This window comes from Papaver somniferum, unplaced genomic scaffold (assembly GCF_003573695.1).
Source record: "Papaver somniferum cultivar HN1 unplaced genomic scaffold, ASM357369v1 unplaced-scaffold_21, whole genome shotgun sequence".
NCBI classification, from domain to species: domain Eukaryota; kingdom Viridiplantae; phylum Streptophyta; class Magnoliopsida; order Ranunculales; family Papaveraceae; genus Papaver; species Papaver somniferum.
The window spans coordinates 3,211,806-3,237,659 of record NW_020631041.1 but is presented as its reverse complement, the minus strand read 5'-3'; the positions used below and the strand labels follow the sequence as shown (position 1 = coordinate 3,237,659).

At 35.2% G+C, this 25,854-nt stretch overlaps 1 protein-coding gene and 2 long non-coding RNA genes across 4 annotated transcripts; 1 reads left to right on the top strand and 2 right to left on the bottom strand.

Annotated features, from left to right (window-relative positions):
- The first annotated feature begins 212 nt into the window (after nt 1-212).
- On the top strand, nt 213-3,483 carry LOC113340362. 2 transcript variants are annotated; one of them, XR_003355467.1, is made up of 4 exons: nt 213-495; nt 780-866; nt 2,480-3,028; nt 3,107-3,483. XR_003355467.1 is itself a non-coding variant. In XM_026585568.1 (3 exons), the coding sequence occupies exons 1-3, from the start codon at nt 235-237 to the stop codon at nt 2,627-2,629; spliced, it is 498 nt and encodes a 165-aa protein (XP_026441353.1). In that variant the 5' UTR covers nt 213-234; the 3' UTR covers nt 2,630-3,481. The 2 variants fall into 2 exon arrangements, 1 of the variants encoding a protein (XP_026441353.1); XM_026585568.1 differs by having other exon boundaries at nt 2,480-3,481.
- An 8,236-nt stretch (nt 3,484-11,719) lies between these two features.
- On the bottom strand, nt 11,720-13,106 carry LOC113339813. The gene is made up of 3 exons (XR_003355140.1): nt 12,922-13,106; nt 12,217-12,270; nt 11,720-12,085 (listed from the first exon to the last, which is right to left on the bottom strand). It is a non-coding gene; the product is annotated as an uncharacterized LOC113339813 (long non-coding RNA).
- An 11,360-nt stretch (nt 13,107-24,466) lies between these two features.
- On the bottom strand, nt 24,467-25,567 carry LOC113339941. Its single transcript, XR_003355193.1, has 3 exons — nt 25,507-25,567; nt 25,058-25,107; nt 24,467-24,800 (listed from the first exon to the last, which is right to left on the bottom strand). It is a non-coding gene; the product is annotated as an uncharacterized LOC113339941 (long non-coding RNA).
- Nucleotides 25,568-25,854: the final 287 nt, after the last annotated feature.

The following is a 25,854-nucleotide window of genomic DNA, read 5'->3' as shown; positions in this document are numbered from 1 at the left end:
TTTGTTTTGACTTAAAGTAAAATGGATCTTTTTTACCCAAGTCAATTCAAACACCTAGAACATCCTCACAAGTCCCACTTCCAACTCAAGTTCCCCCACCTAGTTAGAAATGAATGAACCCGGGTTAACAACGGTCGGATTATTCCTCTCTCACCTCTTTAAATATACGGAACTCCCAAATGTCTTTTTTTTAACTGTACTTGATCCAGAGAGAGAGAAAAAGAAAACTCAAAAATGGCGTCGAACATGAACGGGATTGAGGTTATAGATATTTGGTCTGACGATGAAGATGATGGAAGTTCTCCTGTAATAGCATATAACTCGATAAAATCTTCCATGAAAGGCAAAAATAACAAGAAAAGACTAGTAATCAATGATGATGACTGTTCGGTTTTGGAATCTAATCCTTTTGAAGAATCTGTGGATAAATTCTCTACCAATGAAGCTGCTAAGGAGTCTCAGGAAGAACTAACTGTTATCGCTGAAGTTGGTCAGGTAATTCACAAAAAACCCTAATTTTTGCTTTTGTTTTTTGATTTTAGGGCAAATTGGAAAAGCCCCTTTTTTGTTTAGTCATGAATTTGATTTACTAAAGTGAACCCTTTTATGTATACAAGAAAGGGTTTTGAGGGTTTAGGGTTTATGTGTTGGAAAAGGGGTTTTCTTGATGTGACCTAGAATGTGGTGATTTGAACTGGAAAATTGATTTGATTTTGAGTAGTCAGAGGGGTTTTGAATCCCTAATTTCGCTAATATAATTATGATCTTTCTTGTTGAAGGTTGCTTGCAGAGATTATCCGCATTCAAGACATCTTTGTGTGATATTCCCATTCAACACGACACCACACGCTAGCTACTGCCAACAGGTATAAAGTGTCTTCAGTTTTACCAATCAATACTTGTGTAGTTGTGTTTAATGTCGGATCACCGTTCGGTATAAGATGTGGTTTATGCTTGGATTTATTGTTTTGCAACATTTGTAGTGCTAATGAACTACGGATCCTTCATCAGCATAGCATGTCACTGTGTCAGTAATGACCATGAAGTAGATTACAAATCACTAGCAATGGTAATGCTTCAGATACTTGCATAAAAACCCAAGGGGTTATAAAAACCATATAGCAGCATCACTTCCGTATGCTAGATGGTAATAGAAAAGTAGTAATTAGTCAACAAGTTAAGGTAGAGTTTCATTTACGGGAGTAGTAATAGGAAATGTGGACAAATGTGTGTGCGCATGCTCTCGAAGAATTGTTTGATCTTGTCAAGCCTTTTTATTTTTTTGAAAGAGAGTTTACCTTGAGTGGCAAGATGGCTAGGAGGATCTAGTCTCTAGATGGTCTGATGTTTGGGCTGTGCTCTGTTTAAGAATTCGCTGCAGAACAGCAGAAGCTGTGCTAATGAACTAGGAAACCTTCAAAAAACTAACACTGTTAATGCTCTAGATATTTGCATAAAACCTAAGAGTATGGGTCGCAGCAGGATCAATTTCGTAATTCTAGATCCTAGATGGTAAAAAAGGAAAATAAGAAGTTAACAAATTATGGTAGAGTATCATTTACGATGGTGGTAGACTAACAGTAGGAGATGTGGACAAATGTGTGTGCATACACTTGAAGAATTTTTTGGTCTTGTCGAGCACTTCTTTGAAACAGAGTTTAATTTGAGTAGCAACTGGCTAGGATCCTCTAATCTCTAGATGTTCTGATGTTTGCGGCTGTGCTCCGTTGAAGAATTTGTTGCAGAACAGCAGAAGTAGTGTGACTAGTTGAGAACGTTCAATGCTAGGTTTATTTAAGCTGATCTTGGGTTAACTATTATCATGGCTCAGAGAGTCAAAGTAAACACATTACATGACAGTACTTCATATAATGATGGTGTAAAACCAAAATTGTGTGGACAGACCAATATTACTGACTTTTGGGGCTGCATATTGAACTCTGCCATTGACTACTTGTCATATTGTTATCTGTTGTTAGGTTTACAGATTTACAGAAATCACTAGATGAATAAGGAGACCTTTCTACAGCTTGTGCTTTTGGCAGGTTATCACCCGCTTGAGTAAAATGTATTAGAAATAAATGTTTGTTAGCATATGGCTCGATATTTCTAAGCTATCAGTTCTGGTACATCACATGTTACTTAGAATATCTATTGTAAAGTCCAAATACAAATTCATGTTAATGTAGTCTGTTCTAGATTCATTAGCTAAGATTGTAACACTTCGTGTAACTCCTGGCTTAAATAACAATTGGATTTTGATGTGACATTTGAATACTTGTTCGGTTCACAAGATAGTTCTGTCTTCTGAAACTCTCTGGATTACACTTTCTCAGTCTAACTATTGTATGTTGATGTAGCATTTGAATAGTTCTTTGGTTTCATACAACGCCCGAAATCAAAAGATAGTTCTGCCTTCTGAAACTCTCTGAAGTACACTTTCCCAGTCTAACCACGCAAACTTATGTATTTGTTGCAGTGCTACTGTTACGTTTGTGATTCAGTTGCTCCTTGTAAATTTTGGGGAGCCCCAGTGGGACACTGTCATGCAACAGCACTTGAACAAAAGTGGAGGATTCTGAGAGAACATCGGAAGCATGGTTTCTTCAAGGACCGCCGACGTAGTTGATTATCCTGGGGAGTTTCATTTTGGACATACAGATACTAGTCATTGTACAATAATCCTGTGTCAGGTTTGGTCTTCTGATTTTAGAGTCAGATCCACGTGCTATACTCTACTCGCACTTACTGCGAAATCGGCTTACAGCTTTTGGTTCCAACTGTTTACTGGTACAGTTGTAGTAGTACTAATGGACTTCTTCAGTTTATCTTTTCCGCTCAGCTGATATGTGTATAAATTATTCAGACTTCAGAGCTATTGAAAAATGAAAAGTGTTCTGAATTTTTTTTGGTGTTTTCAGTGCCAAGCAGGATACTTGAGTAATTGTGTAAAGAGATCTTAATATGAGTTCAAGAATCGTGGCCCTGATTCCCCTTGGACAAAGAGCAAATCAAGCTCAAATATCAGGTATCAGAGAAACTGATGCATAAACTATAATGTAGTACCCCAAAGTCATTTTTTTTCACTTGGTCTCTATGCTATCAGGCTGCGCCTACTCAAGACTCTACAGAATTCTATCGTCATCAATGGATGCATTACGGGTAAAAAGATGCAGAAACCCTCATCTTTCGTACCCTGTGAGGAAACTAGAAAACTTTAGGATTTCCAGTTTCAGTTAAGCTAGTTTTGTAAGTTAGAAATAAAAATACGAGTCACTGTACAATAATTCTGTGTCCGGTTTGGTCTACTCGTGCTTGCTGCAAGATGGGCTTACAGCTTTTGGTTCCAACAGTTTACTGGAACTGAACAGTTGTAGTAGTAATACTGATGGACTTTCTGTTTTTCTTTTCTGCTCAGCTGATGTGTATAAATTATTCAAGACTTCAGAGCTAATGAAAAATGAAAAATATTTTTCCTGGTGATGCTTGAGTAATTGTGAAAAGACCTCTTAATACGAGTTCAAGACACTCGCGGACTATTGCCTTAGTATAAACCCCATCTGGGACGGCGCCAAAACAATTTAGATAAGAGTAGCAATACTGGTTTAAATTACAAATTACGCCTTTTTTCATGGCAAATGTTTAGTGTTAAGAATAAATTTCCAGAATCATAAAGATTTTATGCTAACATGTAGCTTTGGTGAGCAACATCATGGAATATGGTCCGAACATTGTTACTTGGATACCATGTATTTAGAAAAAGCACATGTACATGTACTTAGGCTCGATGGAGATGGTTTATTGATCAATACAAAATTATAAACTTCGTGTGTAGAAGAATCAATTAAACGATAGTAATTGAGATAATGGAGGAAACTGAATTTTACAAGATAAAAAATCTCCATGAATATATCGGAATCATCCTTTTAAAAACAAATGGGTTCTATAATATCCTTATTTACAGAGAAGTTGTTGAGAAAGAGCAGAAAATGAACATTTGATTCATGTAACGAGAGAAACATTTACCGTTGTTTGCTTATATTTTTCACGGTTCATAGAGAGTTGCTCAGTAACATTTCTTTGATTTAATTATAAAATATCTAATTTTCACGGGCTCAAACAGAATTGCCATATAACTTTTTCTTTTCATGTTGAAATGTGAAATTTAATTATAAAATATCTATTCCTCGTAACCGTTTTCGATTTTAACAAGGCCTTATTACACCCGTAAACTTATGATAGATCTTATTTACGGAAGAGTTTTTGTACCACAAACCGGTTATTTAAGGAATTGTGCATGCAATTGTGGGAAAAATGATTCATCCAAATGAGAAAGAGTTGAATAAATATTATCCAATTGCATAAAAACTATAAATAACTTCACTGTCATTACCTCAAAATTTCAACATCTACACGAACTTATGTATTTGTTGCAGTGCTACTTTTACGTTTGTAATTCAGTTGCTCCTTGTAAATTTTGGGCAGCCCCAGTGGGACACCGCATACCTAGTTGATTATCCGGGGGAGTTTGATTTTGGACATACACATACTAGTCATTGTACAATAATTCTATGTCAGGTTTTGGTTCCAACTATTTAACCGGAATTTTTTCCTTTTTTGATCGGTAAAGAATTTGATGCTAACGAGTTTCGAACTCAGATCACTAGTACTCTGATGGACTTCCAGTTTATCTTTTCCGCTCGGCTGATATATGTATAAATTATTCAGACTATGGAGCTAATGAGAAATGAAAAGCTTGCTAAACTTACTCTGGTGTCTTTAGTCCCAAGCTGGATGCATGAGTAATTTAAATTACAAATTGTTCCTTCTTCGACTGCAAATTTGCAAATTTTTTTTTTTTTTTTTTTTGATTGATGGTACCTGGTAAGTGAAGTATATTTCTTCATATAGATAGAGACTATCCAATTCAAAAACTAAAATCAAAACTCATGAAATCCATAAATTACTTCACACCTGGTATCCCAAAAAGTATCAGCATCTACACGATTACTCACAAATCCTTTCCCAGATGAAAATTGTAGTCGACACGCTCAAACCAGATTACCCATACAAAAGTAACAAAACCGTCTACACCCAAAAGGAGTTGTAAACCTTTTGGGAAACTTTGGATCCTACATGAGTAATGCGTCCCCTTACACGGATTTTATTTTTTAGAATAGTTTTTTCTCTGGATTTCATTTAGAATTTTTGTAAAAGTAAATAAAATGCAATTGTTGACGAATTTTATATATTATCTAAAAAGTTGTTTGATTTCTAGAAACAAGAATGTAAAAGGTTAGTTTTTGTAAATCATTTCAAAATGACTTTTAGAAGCAAAAAATAAAAAATCTATGAAGCAAATGTTTTTGAATTCTATTTCTGACTTCTACTTTTGGAAAAGCAGAAAATAGAAACAAGCTAATGTTATATTAAATTCTATGATTTAGGCTTAAATTAATTTACAATGACTATCTAGTTAGAAAAAATGTCCACAGAAACCGTCCAAATAGCGAAGTAGAATATTTCCAAGAACATTGCTACGGATCCCAACTGTAATGGGATCCAATACTTAATTAAAATCCCGAATATAACAAGCTTAAAAGAACTTAGCATTTTTAGGCCACCCAAAAGAAATTAGGGGCCAACAATAAGACAAAATAGGGTCACGCAAACCTAAATTGAAGTTAGCCCTTATCTCGCGTATTTCGTAACGGTAATATTGTCCTTCCACAATCGGTAGTTTACCTATAATCGGAAGTAAAGTGTATTACTTTAACCTCCGAATATACTCAATTTACGAGTTTTGGTACTACCATAATCGGTAGTGAATTTAACTTCCGAATGTATATTGGCTCCAAAATGAGATTTTGCCAAAATTCTAAAATTTTGGTACTACCATAATCGGTAGTAAAGTGTGTCACTTTAACCTCCGAATATACTCAATTTTCGAATTGTGGTACTACTATAATCAATAGTAAAGTGTGTTACTTTAACCTCCGAATATACTCATCGGTAGTAAATTGTGTTAATATGTGATGCTTATTATCTACCGATTGTGTTCATGTCCCCAAATTCAAAATTTCAAAACTTAATAAAAGTTTGAAATTTTCTACTTTCACAAGCGGTAGTTCATAGTGTCCATTATCTACCGATTGTGCGTAACTTTTAGTACAGAGAAATTGAATTTTTTGAATCAAGAATATTCGGTAGATAACGATCAATTTCCCTACCGATTATGGTTGATGTTCTTCGATAAAGTATATTATTATCTACCGATTATGTTTCTGCTACTGTAAATCCAAGAACATCAACCATAATCGGTAGGTAAAATAGACTTTTATCTACCGATTATGCTTCTGCTAATGTAAATCCAAGAAAATTTTCGGATCAAATTTTTGATTTCAAGTAATCAAATCCTAATTTTGAATCACAACTACTATCATCTATTTGTTTTATTTGTTTAACTCCTTTTTTTTTGATGTTTTAAGTTTCAACTTTAAGGTTACTAAATCTTGGGATTTAATTTTAAACAATCAATCATAACATTTGTTTGATCGACGATTTTTGTTTTCGATCAAAATTAAAATGATGAATCTTTTTTCAATATATAGAAAAAAAAAAGAAGAAGAATGATATGATTATAAAAATAAAGGATATATGTTTAGATTTAGGTTTAAATTTTAATATGTGGCTCCGGGTAAAAAGACGCAAAAGAAGCTTCATTTTACCTTGGAAGATTATTTAAGTTCAAGTTGAAGCTTCATTTTACCTCGGAAGATAATTTATAATTTAAGTTCAAGTCCATTTTTGCCTTTTGGGAATTGGTGAGAGACATATTTTCTTTTCTTTTTTCCGTAAGAATGTTTGGCAAAAGCCCATCGCATTGGATGACATTGGTAGGATAATGCCAGGCCTTCACTTTTCTTCCCGAGGTTAAGGGTGAGTATTTGGGGCCTAAATCGTGGATTTACCCAGACGTGGATAGGTGTTTCGTCGGAACATTTATGGATTGCACCTGGATTTAATTTGTCGGATTTAACAGATTTTATGCTGGATAAGAGAAAATATGACTTCCTCCACTCCTCGGTCCTTATGCTATCATGTAACTTTGGTGAGCAACATCGTGGAATGTGATCCGGACATTGTTACTTGGATGTAGTGGCGAATCCAGAAGAAAATTTTAATGGGGGCACATTTTATTCTTGAAAAACATAACTAAAATTATAGCGAAAAAAAATTCCACACATCAACATCAACATAGAATTAAACTAAATACCATAAAGTTCATTCAAATCGAAATTTAAGTACGTTACTGAATAAAACCTGCAAAGAAAAGATAGTTTGATCTAGCTAATGTGAAATATGCAACTTCTATGTCTGCCCGCGACGACCGCACATATTCTGAAACGCGTTCATGACAAGATCATCTCCGATCAGATCGAATATGTGTCTCTCAATGTAGCAAATCAAAATGTCATTCATCCATTCGTCCCCCAATCTGTTACGCAAGCGATTCTTTACAATTTTCATAGAAGAACGCCGTTGTTCACCCTTACATTTATTTTCTTCAGTATGGTGGTGATGTTGGACAACATATTCTTGTTTATTCACTGCGTAGAGTTGTTTTTTACACTCCAGAATCCCATGGAGGAGTTTGGTACTTGGGGAGAAAGATTGCAGTACCAAATTCAAGGTATATATGCAATTGCGATTAACCCGCCACAACAGATGCAAACCTCTGAAACAAATTTTGATCGGCTAAGAATAACCAATTTGACGAGGTATGAACTAAATACACGAAGGGATATTAGTGAAGCAGAGTATGTCACATGCTACCAGTCGATTGCGAAATGGGTAATTGGGATACACAACATGCACATCTATGGGTTTGATCTCCCAAGGTTAATTATCACGCCTGTCCCATGATTCAAATATCGTTCCTAGCCAGCCACCTCCAAAAGAGCCATGCTTTATGACTTATCCCACCAAGGGTGCAAGTTCTTCATCATCTTCGTTAAATATGCCCGAAATTCGTTGGGAGATGACAAGTATTGCTTCAAAAGGTGAGCCAACCACGATCCCCATTGTTTCCAAAGTTGTGGAACGTGAATATCCTTACTACAATGTCAATGCCAGTGACGAAGATTTGCAGAACCAACTGAACAATTTGCATTGGAAGAATCAACAAATGAAGGTTATACACTTGAATTTTGTCTGAAATGGCAAGAGAACACAATGTTTGGATTGAGTCCAACTGTAAATGATGATGGGCGGAGGTCACAATCTTCCGATTCCACTAGGAGCAACAGATCATGGAACCGTAGTGAAGAAACAATGGTGGTAGAAACACAAGTAAGACAGAGTTCTTCTTCACCACACATACGACACAGTACTTCACCATAAACTGTGCATGTATCTCAATCTCAAGTATTTTGGATAGATCCTAGGCGCATTTCATCATCATTTTCGCCCTATAACCCAAATGGTTGCTACAATGTTACACCACCACCACCACAACAACAAACATCTTATATGCTTGGAGGACCGAGTGCACCGAGTGCTTTCCAATAATCTCCTAATGTTTTCCAATCGCCTAATCCTTACGGAAATTTGCTTAATATGATGGCAATTGGGGATATTCCAGGTCTATCCCCAGGTATTGGAGATTTCTTGACTCCATAAGATAACAATGGGAGAGCTAGAGATGAGCGACGTTAGAGAGATTGTTTGTAATTTTTAATTCTGGTACATTTGTAATTTTAGTTTTAAAAGTATGACAGTCTGAATTAAATGAAATGACATATGTTTAAAATTAAGCGTTTTACATTACACTAGCTTCACGGAGTTACGTTGGACTACATTAGCTTAATATAAGGGGTTGAAACTGTTCAACACCTTAAGGATTTCGAAACATTTTTCGAAAGGAAAAGCCACATTTTTCCATCTTCGCCATTCAGCCAAAGATCTTGTTACCATATCAGCATCAGTTTCACCTCTCAGTCTATATCGATTGGATTTTATGGTTAAATCTACAAAATCACTAACTTCTTTTTTAATTGTACGAAAACGATCTTCTACGTCGCATATAGCACGACGACTCGGATTACGGGTGTCACTGCAGAACCCGTCGTGAATAACTTCCCAGAAATTCACCCATGGATACTTTGCGGAAGCAAGCTGAGTAAATAAAAAAAACATAGTTTTTGCAAATAGATTCATCTTCTTCTTTAGTATACGGAGCGCGCCGAACTAACAAGGGCCGAGACATGTTCAAGAATTGAAAAACTTGTTAAAGTTGAAGAATTTTTTTAAGCTCAGAGAAGAGTAAAAAAGACTAGATGTGTGAATGTGAATTTGGAGTTGAAATTGAAAGTATTTATAGAACTCAAAAATTATAGCCGTTAGATTACAAAAGTTCTAAGCCGTCAAGATCCAGCTGTTAGCGCTTTTATGAAAAACTCTAGGGTGTGGAGTAAAAGCGGGCGTTGGTAATACAAGCGCCATCGTTTTTGGTGCAAGCGCTAGCGTTGGTGCCAAGCTCGCCCGTCCTTTCATCAAGCGCGTGCTACATGTTTTAACTCACTCAACAAATCAACAAATTTGTTGGTTTGAACATCCATTTTTCATGTTTGTTGACTCTATAGTGGGAGCAAAATCAACAAACTTCATGTTTGTTGATTCCTTAGGAAGTGCTCTAACAAAAATACTTCAGACCAAAATCATGGATTGTGACGTTTTTTTTTGTCATATGATTATGTAAAAAAGTGAGTCACTTTTTTATGAAAATAAAATAGAAAATGAAAATAAAATCCTAGATTATAGTTTGAAATTGATTTTTGAACTCAGATCTAGATGGAGATGAATTAGAAGGGAAGAAAATAAAAAATAATGGGATAAATCGTTATAGACCATCAACGAAGAACTCACTACGTATGGATCATCATCTTGATTCCGGGTCGAAAAAAAATAAAAGATGCGTGTCTCTGTTTTATTCTGTATTTGCCAGCGAAAATGTGCCGTCAAAAACAAACAAAGCAATGAATTAATACTCCTGTTTTTACATGAGGGTCATTTTGATCATCAAAATAATTCAATTTGGACTGAAGCATTAAAGAAATGACTAATCCGTTTAAGATTTGGGAAATTAGGATTCCGAGTACCACGCTTTAGATGGATGGACTAGATAGTCTAAAATCTAATAAAAATAGTATTAAATGTTAATTTCTACTTATCACATCCCATTCATTCCATTATGTTTTCATATAGATCGGAAAATTACAATGTTCACGAAGAGTTTTTTTATGATTAAGTAACAATTACAAAGGCCTTACAGTGCCTACGGTTACACTGGCGTAAAACTTTTGGGAAACATGAAAATGACAAGGGAAAATGCAATCACTGGATGTGTCAAAAACAAAAATGCAATTATTGGTTCATCCGCAAGATCTCTGCCCAGGCATTATTTCGTATGGGATCTATCCAATACTAGAAATTAGATATTTGGTTCACTGTATACATATACAAAATTACAACAAGTGTAAGAGATCAAAGGTGAAAATGGGGATTAAACTTTGAATAAAAAATAAAAATTTCAAAAACTCAAGGTGAACACTGATGAACATTGTCTATATCACATTTCATCCACCTTACCGGCGAAGAAGAAATACAGGAAAACAGGCATTAAGCCAGCATATCACCAATCTCTCTGGAACAATTTTTCTTTTTAATTGGACCCTTTGGAACAAACTAGCATGACAGAGACCACCATCCCAAGACCAATAAGCAGAGCACGAGAATCCCCAACAACAATTCTTCGTGATGAGAAAGAATCCACATGTATCGCCCTCAAAGCCATTTGAACATGGTGCTGGTTGAGCAGAAGCAAATGAAATCATAAGGAGGATCATAACTCCCAGACAGATTAAACTCGTGAATTTTTTGTTTTCCATGTCTTGATACTTCTTCTTGTTCCGTCTTATCTTTCAGAATGAACGAGCAAGATTCATAGTTTTCTAAGAATGTTCACATATAAAGACAACGAGCATTGTGCATCAGAATAATTTGTGAAACTAATAAACTTATTAATAAATCATCCATTACCACCCGGCCGACAGATACTGCATTAAATGCTAATTTATAAATTAAGTCAACTAATTATGTATTAATTGCTTAAGGGTGCATTAATTATAAATTGCTAGTTTATACTCCCTCCGTTCCGTTTTACTTGCTTTTTTAGGGTTTCTTTTGTGTTCCAAATTAGATGATAGTTTTAGTTTTTTTTCCCAATTTTCACTAACCTACCCCTGCTTTGGAATCACACCAGAGAATTAATTCTCATAGTAATCAACACAAAACAATTACTCTATAATTTTTAAATATACCCCATGGAGGATATATACTCAATCTTGTACATCCTAAGTACATAACTATGGGATTGATAACTTTCCCTATATTTTATAAACATAAAACTTGGTTATTTAACTTTTTAAGTAGGAATTAATATGGGTATTATTGGAAAGATTTTACTCTCTCTGATATTTCTTAATATCCGTGAAAAATTGTACAACGTCAAGTAAATCGGAACGGAGGGAATATTAGACGTACTGCACATGGGACGGTATGGTCTTGGTTTTTTATGAACCCGGTACCTGTATCTACTACCTAGCAAAAAAACAAACAAACTATAACCTAACAAAAAAAACAGTACCCATACCTGCTGACCGGTACCTCATTTGAGTACCTGAACCTGTACCTATGATAACGGGTATGTACAAGACCAGTTTAGAGTTTGTACCTGCAAACAGTGTATAAGTGTAACATACACAATAAACACAACCAGTAAAATATAAAAACTAATTGTTCTTATTACATTAACTACATACATTCTTAAGATAAACAAAGGTTTAAGACAAGTTAAATATTTACGTTCAAAATTCTACATCAATAAAATCCAAAAAAACTAAAAACAAAATTTTCATAAGTTGGCGACAAGAATCAACAAGCATTAACCCAATTTGTATGATCATAATCGCTTAGTGTTTTGAGCTTCACCATTTACAAATTCATCCAATCCTTTTGTCTTGTACTATGTATACAAATAACAAACAAAAATTCAGTAAGTTAACACCCGAACATTTACAGATTCATCCGATTCTGTCTATACAAGCAAATTTAGTTTAATAAAATCAAAAGATAAATTTAAGTTAATATCCATACATTTAGCATTACTTCCTCCAATGAATCTATATTTTCTAATATCAGAGCTTCAATCTGCACCCAAGTAAAAACTTTAAATCAATAATCTCGGTCTATAGTTGAACTACAATGTAATCTAATGAAATTATTTATAGAGACATTACATGTCTAGAAGGTACACATCCAATAAAGAAATTAATGAAGTCATTATGAATAAACTTAATGAACTCATTATGAATAAGTTCAATACAAGATAATAATTCATTTTCTAAGAATCAAATGTTCTTTAGATATTTGAATCAGCTAAAATAGAATCATGTTAATAAACAAAATCCGTTTTCAAAACCAATTGTAAAACCCTAAATTACAATCAAAAACCTATAGCTACTGTTGCAATGATTGCGTTAAATAAGTCTGAAAACTAATTTAAAATGATGCTCAAAAATTTGAAGAATTATGAAATTCTAAGAGAAACCCAATATTTTACAAAGCTTATAAGCATAAATTAATTCATAAAAAGACAATCATAATATACTTCTAAACCCAAAAATAATCACACAAATTAAATGAGCTGAAATCAACATCAATAAGTGATGACGAACTATGATTACTAACACATACTAAAAAGTCAAAACCCAAAATCAATCTAAAACTAAACCCTAAATCAATCCAAGTATCCGACAAAGATTAAAAAAAAGGGAAGAATAAGAATAACTGAATAAGTACCTCTCGAGTAAGGTTCAATTGAGATGGTGAAGAATAATAAGAAGAAGTGAACTGGTAAGATTCAACAAATAGAAGAAAAAGAAGTGATAGAGAAACGAGAGTAGAATTCGGCTCCTCTTAAGGGAAAAAAAGAATAAGAGCATCTCCAATGGGACATTCGTTTCCTTCACATACGGATGAGTAAGTGTTCTATTTTTTTATTGAAACTTTCCTTAATTTAGGAAGTTCAAGTTAATTATCTCCAGCCGTGTGCAATTGTGAGGAAACATATTACAGTTGTAATATGTTCATTGGCAGAGAGACTTCTTTTTTTGCTAAATATTAGGGAATCTGATTATCTAAATCCTCTAAAAGATCCTCTAAAACCAGAGGACGGGCTAGAGGATGTGAATCCAACCAACTACCATGTCAGCTTCACATCTTTCCTTCAAGTTCCCGTTGGAGATGAATTTTTGGAAAAAGTAGCTTAATCCGTTAAAAGAGGAGCATCACATCCTCCCCTGGAGATGCTCTAAGAAAATGATGGATAGATAATTCTCAATACCTAGAATGGACATATGGGATTAATCATAATAAAAAAATCTAATGGCTGATATTGCCAGGGGTATTTGGTCCAGTACAAACCAGATATCCATTAGAACCAATTATCTGTACCGGTACAGATACGGTTTCCTACTTCATTCCCTTTCTTTGGACCCCGTCCCAGTTCCAGTTCCAGTCAAGTTTCAGTCCAGTTTTTTTTGGTGCTGGGCAGGTTCTTCGGGTACAGCCAGTTCATGTGCATTCCTAGTTTATACAAACAAAAAAAAACATTATTTTATTAATCTATTTTATTATATAAAGGGAATATCCTTTAGGCGTTGTTCATCAACATTAGGTGAAGCTGTAAAATTTGATTCTCCGAATTTGTCCTTTGTTCTATTTTTTTATTCAACTATATATTACATAAATAAATGAGGATACAAAATACTTAAGGGAATTAAATTTACAAATTAAATTTACTACACAAAAACAAAATCATAACCGTCTAAAACTTACATAATGAGATTCCAGTTTAAAATGTTGTTTTTTCCTGATCAAAATCAAAGTCAGAAGCTTAAAAAAAAAACAGAACGAACAACTATATGATCTTTATCATTGAGATAATTAAGTCCATAACCTTACATTCATCGAATCCTATAATTACATTAGCAAAAATAAATAAAAATGATTTCTGTTTTTGCCTCTCGCATACGTTCGAGTCACTAAAATCCCTGGTTGGTTATCAGGACGGGATCAAAGACAGCTTGGGAGATTTATTGAGCCATCTTGCTTCTAGTGTGAATCTGAGGTTTCAATAAATACATAAGGTGTCAACAAGATAATTCGTATCACCAAAAAAAGTTATATTACACAGCAAAAAAATAAAGAATGTAGGGAAAGACAAAATTCAAGAGGCCTATAACGATCGACATAAATACGAGTGAGACAAATAGATTTTTTACCATTATCATCACAAAGAAGAACTTTGGTCTTTTTGGTCCTTAGTATCTTCAGAGAGACGATGGAATTGGGGATAAAGAGAAGTTTTACAAATTTCTATTCTTAGATTGTCAACGGTGGAGATCCTTATACCCTAGAAGGAAGGGCTTCACATATGAGACTACTTGTTAGTATCCAAAATGAGAGAACTAGCGGCTTATCCCTTATATCCCTATTACGACTTTGAGACTACTTCTTTTTACTATCATTTATAGGTCTCCAATTAGCACATCGTTCTTTTTATCGGTCATTAGGATCCTTCTTACATAACTAAAAAATAAAATCTCAAATATGAGTATGATAAGAACAGACAAAAGGACGAGAAATGCAACGAAATTGTTACAAGGATCAAGTAGAGCAGATATTAGTTCATTTCATCTTGTATAGGTTTTAACAATCCAAATTTACCTGATAAGTGAATGACAAATACCGCCAAAGACCAATACCGTAGAGGAAATTAAGTGAAGTACTCCAGATACAACGTACGGAAAGGTTCCCTTAACTTCCCCACCATGACCTCCCCCTAACCTAGAGTAGCAAGATGAAGGAGTAAAATAAATTCTTGTTCGTACAATTTTTTACTTTTTTTTGGCACGAAATGGGCCACTTCAAATAAGTTCATTCCTCCAACACATAATACAATTAATCCGGTGGAGCTAGAGCCCCAAATAGATTATTCCAAAAGGTAGACCTTTCTTTGAAATGAATTCTTTATTTCTAATTGAGGTGGTACGAAAATACTGACTAAAGGTAGCCAAGACATAAAAATACCTATGGATCCATTTATGATACACAAAATGGGAAATATTCGGATCACACCCCTTAACTTCAGTCAATTTACTTCCACGAAAAGGAAACAACCTAGATTGGATAAGTGGATTTCTATTGCTCGACTAAAAGGAGTGGTCTCTTTGGACGGTCTTTTGAATCTCCGGACCTACTTGTAAGACAAGAAAGTGAGGCTCTCCCTTACTTTAAGAAGTAAGTGGGAGCTTATAAAGTATAACACCATCCAATTCCTTAGAGAAATTTGAAAAAGAACTATCTCGTTGAAGGTCCAGTCATTTTGCAAATGAGCATTCAGAGATAAATGAATGCAGGTTCGAAGAAATTCTTGTGAACGAAAACCACACACATCATAAGCTAAACCAGTGATGGCGAATAACCAACCCGCAATGAATATAGAATGCACGGTAATGCTATGAATGACCCAATATCTAATACTAGTAATAATATCACCAAAAACGCGTTCTCACGTGCTTCCAGACATCCAGAGCTCCACATATTCTTGTACAATCAAAGTGGATCAATTTTGTCACTTATTGCTTATTGACCTCCCCTAAACTCCCTATCACGCTGAGAACACTCGCCTGCATCAGTCATTAAAATCTTCACAGTTCGGTCACACGATATCAGGTTTCAGAAAGGGGCAATAGGATTTTACAAATGGTGAGGGAGACTATAGTGGTTGCGTTTTGGGATTTTTCCTTACGAATGAGGGATATGGGAGGGAAAAGAGGCACCATAGTGCTTGGCCTTAAAGATTATAATTGTATTGGTTAGTATTTGAAACTTGGGGTCATTCTTTTATACCTATTTTCTCTTTATTATAACTGTGAATAAATCCATTCACACAGTAACCTTCACGCTGTCTCACATCTTGGATGCGGTTCTTTTAATAAAATCCATTCCCTATTAATCTAAACCTATGATACGAAAGTAACTTACCTCATTGTACTGGCTCACCATTTTTCATTCTTAAAACATGCATCTTAATTTAATTAAAAGATTCCCCCGCCTTGATTCTACAATGAATATTCCAGGAAATCACAAGTGGTTTTTGAGATTACTAGTGCCACATTGTTTGGGTTATATAAGATCACGGTTTATATTCTCTGTGCCACTCCATTCATTGCCAATTGGATTTGAGTTGGATTCCCGTATTCTAACATGATATCAGAGCAGGCTATTTGTGTCGGATTATTTGATCTCACTTTTACTCCGCGTCAATCGATTTACGGTCCACGTGTTAGACCCAACGAGACTACACGTGAGAGGACGTGTTGAGATAATTATTAATCCCACATCGCCTGGTTTATCTAAGATCCTGCGGCTCTCTGGGACACTCGACTCAGCAGGCTATTTGTGTCGGATCATTTGACCGCACTTTTATTCCGCGTCACTTGGTTTACGGTCCACGTGTAAGACCCAACGAGACTACACATGAGGGGACGTGTTAAGATTATTATTAATCCCACATCGCCTGGTTTATCTATAATCCTGTGTTTTATAACTCTGGGAGACTCTACTCAGTAGGCTATTTCTGCGGATCATTTGACCGCACTTTTAATCCGCGTCACTCAATTTACGGTCTACGTGTTAGACCTAATGAGACTATACGTGAGGGGACGTGTTGAGATTATTATTAATTCCACATCGCCTGGTTTATCTATGATCCTGCGGTTTATAACTCTCTGGGCCACTCTACTCATTTCCAATTGGTTTTGAGTTGGGTTCCCGTATTCCAACAATAAGGATTATGAGTTGGATGCCTATATTCTAACAACAAGGAGCTTGAATGGTTGTATACCGGTGACAGAGCTATGTATGTGCTTGCTTGGGACTTAGGCCCATAATGTGTGAAACCCAACGTAACGAAGTTGACGTTCATTTTTTTTTCTTTTTCCGAAACATAATAAATAGACGTTAATGTATTATGTATGTTGGAGGTGAAGTGATTCATTTGGCATGTGGATTTTGATGATCAGTAACATGATAGTAATTTAGATTCGAGACAATAGTACAGATTTGAATTATAACCTTATCTCTTAAATAAAATATACAATAAAATAGTTTAGTACTAAAAGTAACAAATTTTGTGTGGAGAACAATCAAAGAGACATATTTCATGATTGTCAAAGGAAATAAACGGGGATTACTGATACAGATTACAGAGTTCCAGCGACCATTAATATCATGATTGTTTAGTTTTATATAATTGGTCATCCAACTAACTTTGGTACCATCTTAAATAATTGTGCTTTTTACGTATAATTAAGCGAGTAGAATATGTAACTCTAATAGAATATATTTCTTTTTCTTTTTTTCTACAACTTCCATTTCAATAATAGATAATAATTGCTGCAATCTCGAAACAAAATAATCACAATCGTTGGTTAAATAAGGGGGTATTTCCTCTTTTCACAAATCGAGAAGTTGGAGAAAATTGTGGTAGGAAATTTCAGATACACAAGATCGGTATATTTATTAAAAAGAGTATTGATGAAAAAAAAATTTTGTTCTGTTAATTTGTCTAATAATAAGTTGTGCAATTGCTTGGGACTCCGAAAATAGGAGAATGACGGAAAATTGTAGTGAGAGATGCTTTTTTCTTTTTTGAAAAAAGAGATCTCTCATATCATTGATATCAAATTTCCGTTTTCTCCTTGAAAGGAGTTACGGAGTCCGGTTACATATTCATTCCAGCTTTGGATGTTCAAATAAATTAACAAAGCGTCTAAAATATAGTCTTTCCATGTGTGCTGTATGACATACTTGTTGCAAAAAATTGATAAGTTTGCGTCATAAATTACATTAAATCTCCTAACTAAAGTGAATCAAGTGCTAAAAAATTTACCTCAAATTTAGTCTTGTTTCCAAAATCTGCGCTTATCATGTATCTATGTTCCCCTGGTGTTGCATACATTCCTATCAGCAGTAGTAGAGTGGGTTCAAAATTGCTTGCAAACGAGATAGTGTGACCACTCAATTATGTTTCCCATCGAAAAGCAGCTTCAGCCCATTTGATCTCCAGTTGTCCCAGTATGTGCCGTCAGCGTTAAGTCCTCTTGCTTCTCGGATTGTACTTGTATAGTCACAAAGAGTTAGCCCAATTTTTGCCTTTGTTGCCGAGTCCTCATTGATGGAACTATGTTCATTTTCAGCGGCATCGAAACAGTTTGTTCTCTTGTTTGCTGAGTTGTTATTTTCATATTATCATCATCCTTACGAGTGTAGTAGAGGGACTGCATTATACTGTAGCCTGGGCTGTTTACAGTCATATAATTGTTTATAAACTTGGCTATGTTGTTTGCCGTTGTTACACTGTTTGACTCTTCTTTTAAAGGTAATATCACACCTTGCTTTCCAAATAAACCAAATAATTACGCTACAAAGAACTTGCCATTTGACTCCGTAACTATCTCTATCTTGCTGTTCAAAACAGTCGTTAAGCCAATCATGAAAGGTTGTTGTACCATTTGTAACATATTGTTTGTCTAAACTAAAGTGCATCCACACCTGAGTTGAAAAGTTGCATTCAAGGAAAAGGTGTGTTAGAGACTCATGGCCTTCACTACAAAGCTTGCAGGTTGTATTTATATGAGGAAGGGTAGCTTCCATCCTCATATTAGTCGGGAATATAGTTTGCGCTGCTCTCCACATAAAATATTTGACAAATGGGGTGATATCCATCCCCCAAATTTTGTTCCAGTTTCTGTTCGTTATGCCAGTAGAATTGATTTTCATGTACAAGGACTTTTCAGAGAAGTACCCTTTTTTATTTAAGGACCAGTGGGGCTTGTCTTCCTCATCTGGCCGCTTAATGTTTATGTTTTTTATGGCTTCTATTGTCTGATCATCAAAACAGTTTTTAAGTTTGTCCAAATCCCAAGTGTTCTGGATAGTAATTAAATGGAAGACTTTCGATCAGCCAACAGTTTGGTTGCTAGGTTTCTGTAGCGGGTGTGAAGTATCTGGGATCCAAATATCGTCCCAAATATGTAGTTTTTCTCGTTACCAATTTCCCCAAAACAATATTTTTTGATTTGGTTTATATTTGTTAACAGGCCTTTCCAAATCCAGACGTCTTTTCTCTTTACAACAGTATAAATGTGTAGAACATCACAGTCGTGATAGTATTTAGCCTTTCGAATGGAGGCACAAAGAGAGTCAAGTTGCTCTTTAGTCTCCACCCTTTTTCATGTCTTTTATCCCTAGACCCCCTTCTTTGGCTATCTTTGCTAAATTAAACTTTTTCATGTCTTTTATCCCTAGACCCCCTTCTTTAAGATCTTTACACATTGCTTTCCAGTTTCTAAGGCATACCCATTTTTTACCTTCTTTGTTTAACCCTTTTTCATTTTTTTCCCACCAATAATTTCTTTGAATTTTAGTTATCCTATCGCAGATTTTTACAGGTATATTGAAGCAATTCATTTGGTAAATATATAAAGAGGTTATTACATTTTTTTTATCATGACTGTTTTTCCCGCATTATTATGTTGGGATCCTTTCCAAGTAAGCATTCTGTTAATCATTTTTTCTACTAAAGGTAACAGTGGAGAGCCTAGGTTATAGAGACTCTTAAAATTTGTTTTACTCTATGCCTAATATGAGATTCAGTTTTAGTGCTGAAAAAGACTCTTCATTTTGTAAGATTAATCAGTTGTCCAGTGGCAGCACCAAAATCAGCAAGCAAGTACATTTTGTAGTGAGAGATATAAGATCAAACTTGTTGTTATTGGATTTACATACCAAATTGTAGTTGTAAATTTGGAGCCCTCTTATGAAAATATGCATATATGTCATTCGGGGCCAGTTGGCTTATATTAACTTGGTTCTGCTTTGGTTCAGTACTAGCAAGAAATGTGGTAAGTTAAAATAATAAACCACCCGGAAAAACAATCATAAAGGCCTTATGTATTTTTAATGTAATTTGAGTGAATACTGAGTAGCGTCGTCGGATTCATGCTTGTGTGGATGTCATACGCTCCAAGAAGAATTGTATACGTATGCAATAGATGTATTTTGGTTTTGCCTTGTGTTATTATATTTTGGTTTTGCCTTGTATTGTTGATTTAAGAAGAAAGGGAAGAGAAGATGAATTATAGAATGGAGCAAAAGCTAAATTCTGGTACGATAACTGGTCTGGTAACTAACCTCTAAAGATGCTTTTCTTAACATTTTTAAGCTTTCAAGTCTAATTCAACTAAAAGAGAGGGTTGTCAATAATAGTTCAGACTTGCACATAACTATATTTCCTAATCTGCTGGAACAACAGGAGCTATCAGATAGTTGAATTCGGTTGGAACGACTCCTGACTTTGAGGGGCAAGAGGATGCAGTGAATGCTGTTTAGTGGAGAGTAATTCCTTGTAAGTGCAAGTCCATCTCGGTGAAAGATGTTCCACTGAAAGTCCAATTTTTCATATGGAGTGCAGTGCAAAATGCTAATTCTATCCTGGATAATCTGGTAAGAAAAGGTTGTCAAATTCCCAATGCGAAAGATGTGTAACAGGGACCAATAGTCAGTGAATCATGTTTTGATTCATCAAACAAGTTATATAATCAGGCCAATGCGTACATTGGACCGGGATCAGTTTAAGATTGGTAGCTAAAAGCAGATCCACCAAAAACATTTAGGAATTCATAAATATTTACTAGACAGTGCCAAAATCTTGGAAGAAAATAAAATTTCAAAAGTTTCCTCAAACAGTATAGATGAAAATTCAAAAGTATGTATAAGAAACCAATCTTGGTACTAGAACAGATATAATACCAGTTAAAAGAAAAATAGAAAGAGAAGAATGAATCCAAAGACACCAGACAAGGACTCTCACACTCTCTGGTTACACTAAATAGAGGAAAATACTTATCTATTCCAATACATCTTCTCACACAGATGCAGGAGGAACAGCAACCAACAAGTACTAAAAATTTATGTAGACAGTAATCGTGCAAATAGGCCGATTCATCAAACCGGTACTCGTTCTAATTGAACCTCTTTTTCACTAACCAAAGGTACAGTAGGGACAACCGTTGCATGAGTTGTAGCAGTTGATATGTCTTCGTTGTGGTATGATTTGCAGACGAGGTAAACCACGGTGAAACGAACAAGCGAGAAATAAATCCAAATAATAGTCAACAAATTACAACCAATTACCACAAATAATTTACCCACCAGATTCATTTTGTTTCCATAAACCACCGGGTAACAAGAAGGTAAATTATACCAGTAAATGTGATTTCAAGCGAACCATAGGCAGCACAAGAAACCCATATCTTACCGAAAATCAATCTCACACTCTTTGCCAAAGCTTTTATACCATAATCCTTCTCTAATTCCATAACTACTATTGCGACACTCCAAACACCCAGCATGTAAAAGAATCCGGTAAAGTAAGGATCTGAATATACTTTCAAATCCTCCACGCCTTTGAAAAACCTTAATAACAAAACGAGTGCCGCAGGGGTGTATATAGCCCCCATAAAGAAGCCCCAAAAGAATGTGAAAATAAGTCTCTCCCAGCTAGGGCTGGCAATGGATAAATATCCGCCGGATATTGGCCATACCGATAAGGTTAAGGTTAAAGGTTATCGGATATCCGATATCCGATAACATCCGACGGATATCAAAAATCCAATTCGATAAGGTTAAGGTTAACCTATCGGATATCGGATTTTTATCCGTTAATATCCGGTTTTGTTGGACAGAAGCAAAAGCTGAAATTTTAACGGAATTTTCAAGTGTTTCACTTAACTGAAAGACAGAAAATCCACACAAACACTACTCCAGTGTCTCAGTCACATCACACATGAAAAAACAAACTACAAACACCCAACCAAACAGTCTGCAAACTAAAGTACACAACAACAAAAAAGAAAAAACCATGTCTTCTTGTAATGTCAAACAACTTGCTACTGATGATCTTCCTTGGCTGCCTGGTTACATGTTGCATCAACTTCAGTCGATGACTTCCATATCTGCATTCACAAACAATCAATTAGAAAAGAAAAAACAAATAGTCTTAAACATGAGAGACATCTTCTACATTGTAACACCAAAAACTGAATTCAAAGCAGTGTATATTTAGGTTCTCATATTATTGGTTGTTCCAGTACTGGTCTCTGCGGAGTGTTCATGTGACGGAAATGGGGAAAAACGAAACAAAAGAGAAGCTCTGAAATACAAATTAACAGCAATAGCATCAATATTAGTAGCAAGTGGAATTGGTGTTTGTATACGAATTCTGGTAAAAGAGGATCAACATTAAGACCAGAAAACAATATATTCTTTATGATAAAAGCGCATTTGCAGGTGGAGTTATACTAGCAACAGGGTTTATACATGTTTGTCCATACTCATGCTACTCATGGTCATGCTCATGGTTATGCTTTCCTTGGTTGTTGCAGAAAATAAAAGATTCAATTGTTGTTCGATCAGCTAATGGTACATGATGCATCACAGAAAAGCAAAGGAAAAGAAGATTTACCTGCATCAAAGGAGCCTGGCAGCCAATCACTTAAGCATAGAAGTGCTTGGACTAATTCTGGACTTAATGAAGCTCTGTGTGTTGTTAGAAACCTTCCACCATCGTTGAACATGGACTCTGATGCTACACTGGTCACCGGAACAACCAACACATCCCTTGCTATCTTTGATAGAATTGGGTACTTAGCGGCACTTAGCTTCCACCAACTCAATATATCAAAATTGTATTCATCTTGGGGTGACACAGTTGGAAGAATTGGTTCTTCTAAGTACGTCTCTAACTCAGATTTTTGAACATCATATTCATCATTTTCCAACAGAAAAGTAGCATAATCTGGGTTAGTTGTACCTGGGCCTCTTACATCCATGCGAGAGACAGAGTTGCTAAAGAAAGCAGGAGCTGAAGTGTTGTTTTGAGATTCATATGCCTTGAAAATTTTGGTCAAGTCTATTCTGAACTTCTCATACTCAACTGATGCACGTTCATTATCCCCAAAAATTATCTTATATGTGAACCTAACCCATTTTGCCTTATATCTTGGATCTAAAACCACTCCAATGCTCATAATCAAGTTACTCTCACTCCAGTATGCATTAAACTTTTCTCTCATTTTCAACCCCATTTCCCTGACATACTCAAAAGTACTATCTTCCCAACTTGTGATGCTTTGGTTAATTTTGTATACCCCATTGTAATAAAGATTCGCAGTTGGATACTTAATCCCTGCAAACTCAGTTGAAATATTATTAAAAGCCTCTAAACAATTACAAATTTCTGTTCCTTGGTCCCACTGCTCACTTGATGGCAGAATATTGAAGTCAGAATCGAACTCACTAAGTCTATGAAAAGCTTCTCGCAGTTTAATTGCATTCTTAAGCATCGTAAAAGTGGAGTTCCACCTTGTGTCCACATCTAAACTAACTTCTCCAGACAATCTACATTGTGTCAATGCTGTTTCAAACTTCTCTTTCCTATCTTGTGAAGACTTTACATACTTCACACAATCTCTAATACCCTCTATAAACACAGCAGCTACTTTCATGCCATACAATACAATCAAATGCAGTATATGGTTACTACACCTCATGTGAAACAATTTTCCTTGAAGCAACAAACAATTCTTACCATCTAGCCACTTAATAAGATTTCTCATCATAACACCATTAGCTGGAGCATTATCAGCAGTCAAAGCAAAAAACTTCCTATCAATGTTCCATTCCAATGTGCAAGTTTTAATAAAATCCGAGAGAACATCTCCTGTATGCGGGGATGGCACTACAATGTAAGCTAAGGTTTTGGCAATCAAATTCCACTCATCATCTATAAAATGGCATGTAACACAACAATAACCGTCTTTAGTGTGTTTGGCAGTCCACATATCAGTTGTGAGACTACATTTGGAAGTCAAATTCTCTAACTGTAATTGCAATTCACCTTTCATTTCAGCGTAACACCTCAACACATCAGCTTTACTTGTATTCCTACATGGCATTCTCGCAGCAGGGTTCAAAGACTTAACAAAATCTCTAAAATAGAAATGCTCAACCATGTTAAGTGGGTAATCATGTTTAGCAATCATTTTAGCAAGGCAGTTCCTAGTAACTATTGGATCATACTTGTAATTAAGTAATTTAACTTGGTTAGTACTGCTTTTTTAACTGCAGTGGTAATCTTCATCTGGCCTGGCTTGTTTTGAGGCTTCTGGGGACACATTCTTAGATGTTGAGCCAAGAGGGTAGTTCCTTGTTCACTACAAGCAGGTACCAACTTTTTGCAATGATGACATTCACCCATAAGAACAGCCACTTCCTTACCCGGGTTATCTTTATCAGGCTCTACAATGATTTTCCTAGTGAATTCATCCCATGAAGGTGACCTTGTTGTGCGCAATTTCTTCAATAAAGCAATAACAAGTGGATGATTTTCATCTGCTACTTCTGCTAATGATCTCTTATTACTCGAAGAAGGTGTTGTTGAAGCAATTGTTGAAGCAACACTTTGATCTTCTTGTTCTGGCTGTTGGGAAATTGGTTGACTGCAGCTTGGAGTTCCAACTCTATTGGATGCTTTTTCACTTTGAGACATTCTGACATAAAAAAGGATTAAACAGAAACAATCAATTAGAAAGAAAAACAAATAGTGATGCAGACAAACAAATAGTGATTCCAAATAGTATAAAAATGAAAGTAGCATGGGCAAAATCTCACAAAGATTTCTTGAAATCAGTTGACATATTAACATAGAAATGAAAAAATTAAACTAAAAGGAAGATTCAAATTCGAAACAGTCGATTAGGCATTAACTTGTTTTTACAGATAGAAAACTAACAGATAGAAAACCTACTTGATATGTGCCAAGAAGATGATCCTCCAGACGATACAAAAGCTTTAACCCTTGGATCAACAAAAAAAGTGTATTGTTAGATATTTACATTTTGCTGTAACTTGCTAACAATCAACAAAATTAGTTCTCAAATACTTAGATTTTTTGATACCAGACAACAAAGAATTTCAAATTCATATAAATCCAATAGAAACTCAAAAAGTTATTTCCCTTCTAAGTTCTTCTTATAAACCCTAATTTCTAATTTAGGGAAGAACATCACAAACCCTAACTCTCTAAAATCAAAATTAAACATCATACAATTTTATAATTCAAAATATACATCAAACCCACCTACAATCCGCTATTCGCAACAATAATAGACAACAAAAACAATTAAATACGCAATCGATTTGGGGAAAAAAACCTAAACTTCGAAACAATAATAGAAAACACAAACAATGACTTACTTCTTGATTGAGAGTCTCTAATCATCAATATTCTCGACCAAATCACGATCAAATCGATCGCTCAGTCCCCCTCTCTCGATCAAATCACGAACCAGTGAATCACTGTTAGAGAATGAGAAAAAACGGACTTTTGGTAGAAACCGTAGAATGAATGAAATGGGTTATTCTCTCCCGACATGCGACACATATACCTAGGGGTAGGAAATTACAAGTACACCCCTAGACTATCGGATATCGGATATTAACCTAACGGAAACAGCCTATTCCGATATCGATATCGTTAAGAGGAAATATCCGATAGCATAACGGATTCCGATATCCGATATCCGATATGTCGGATTAAATCCT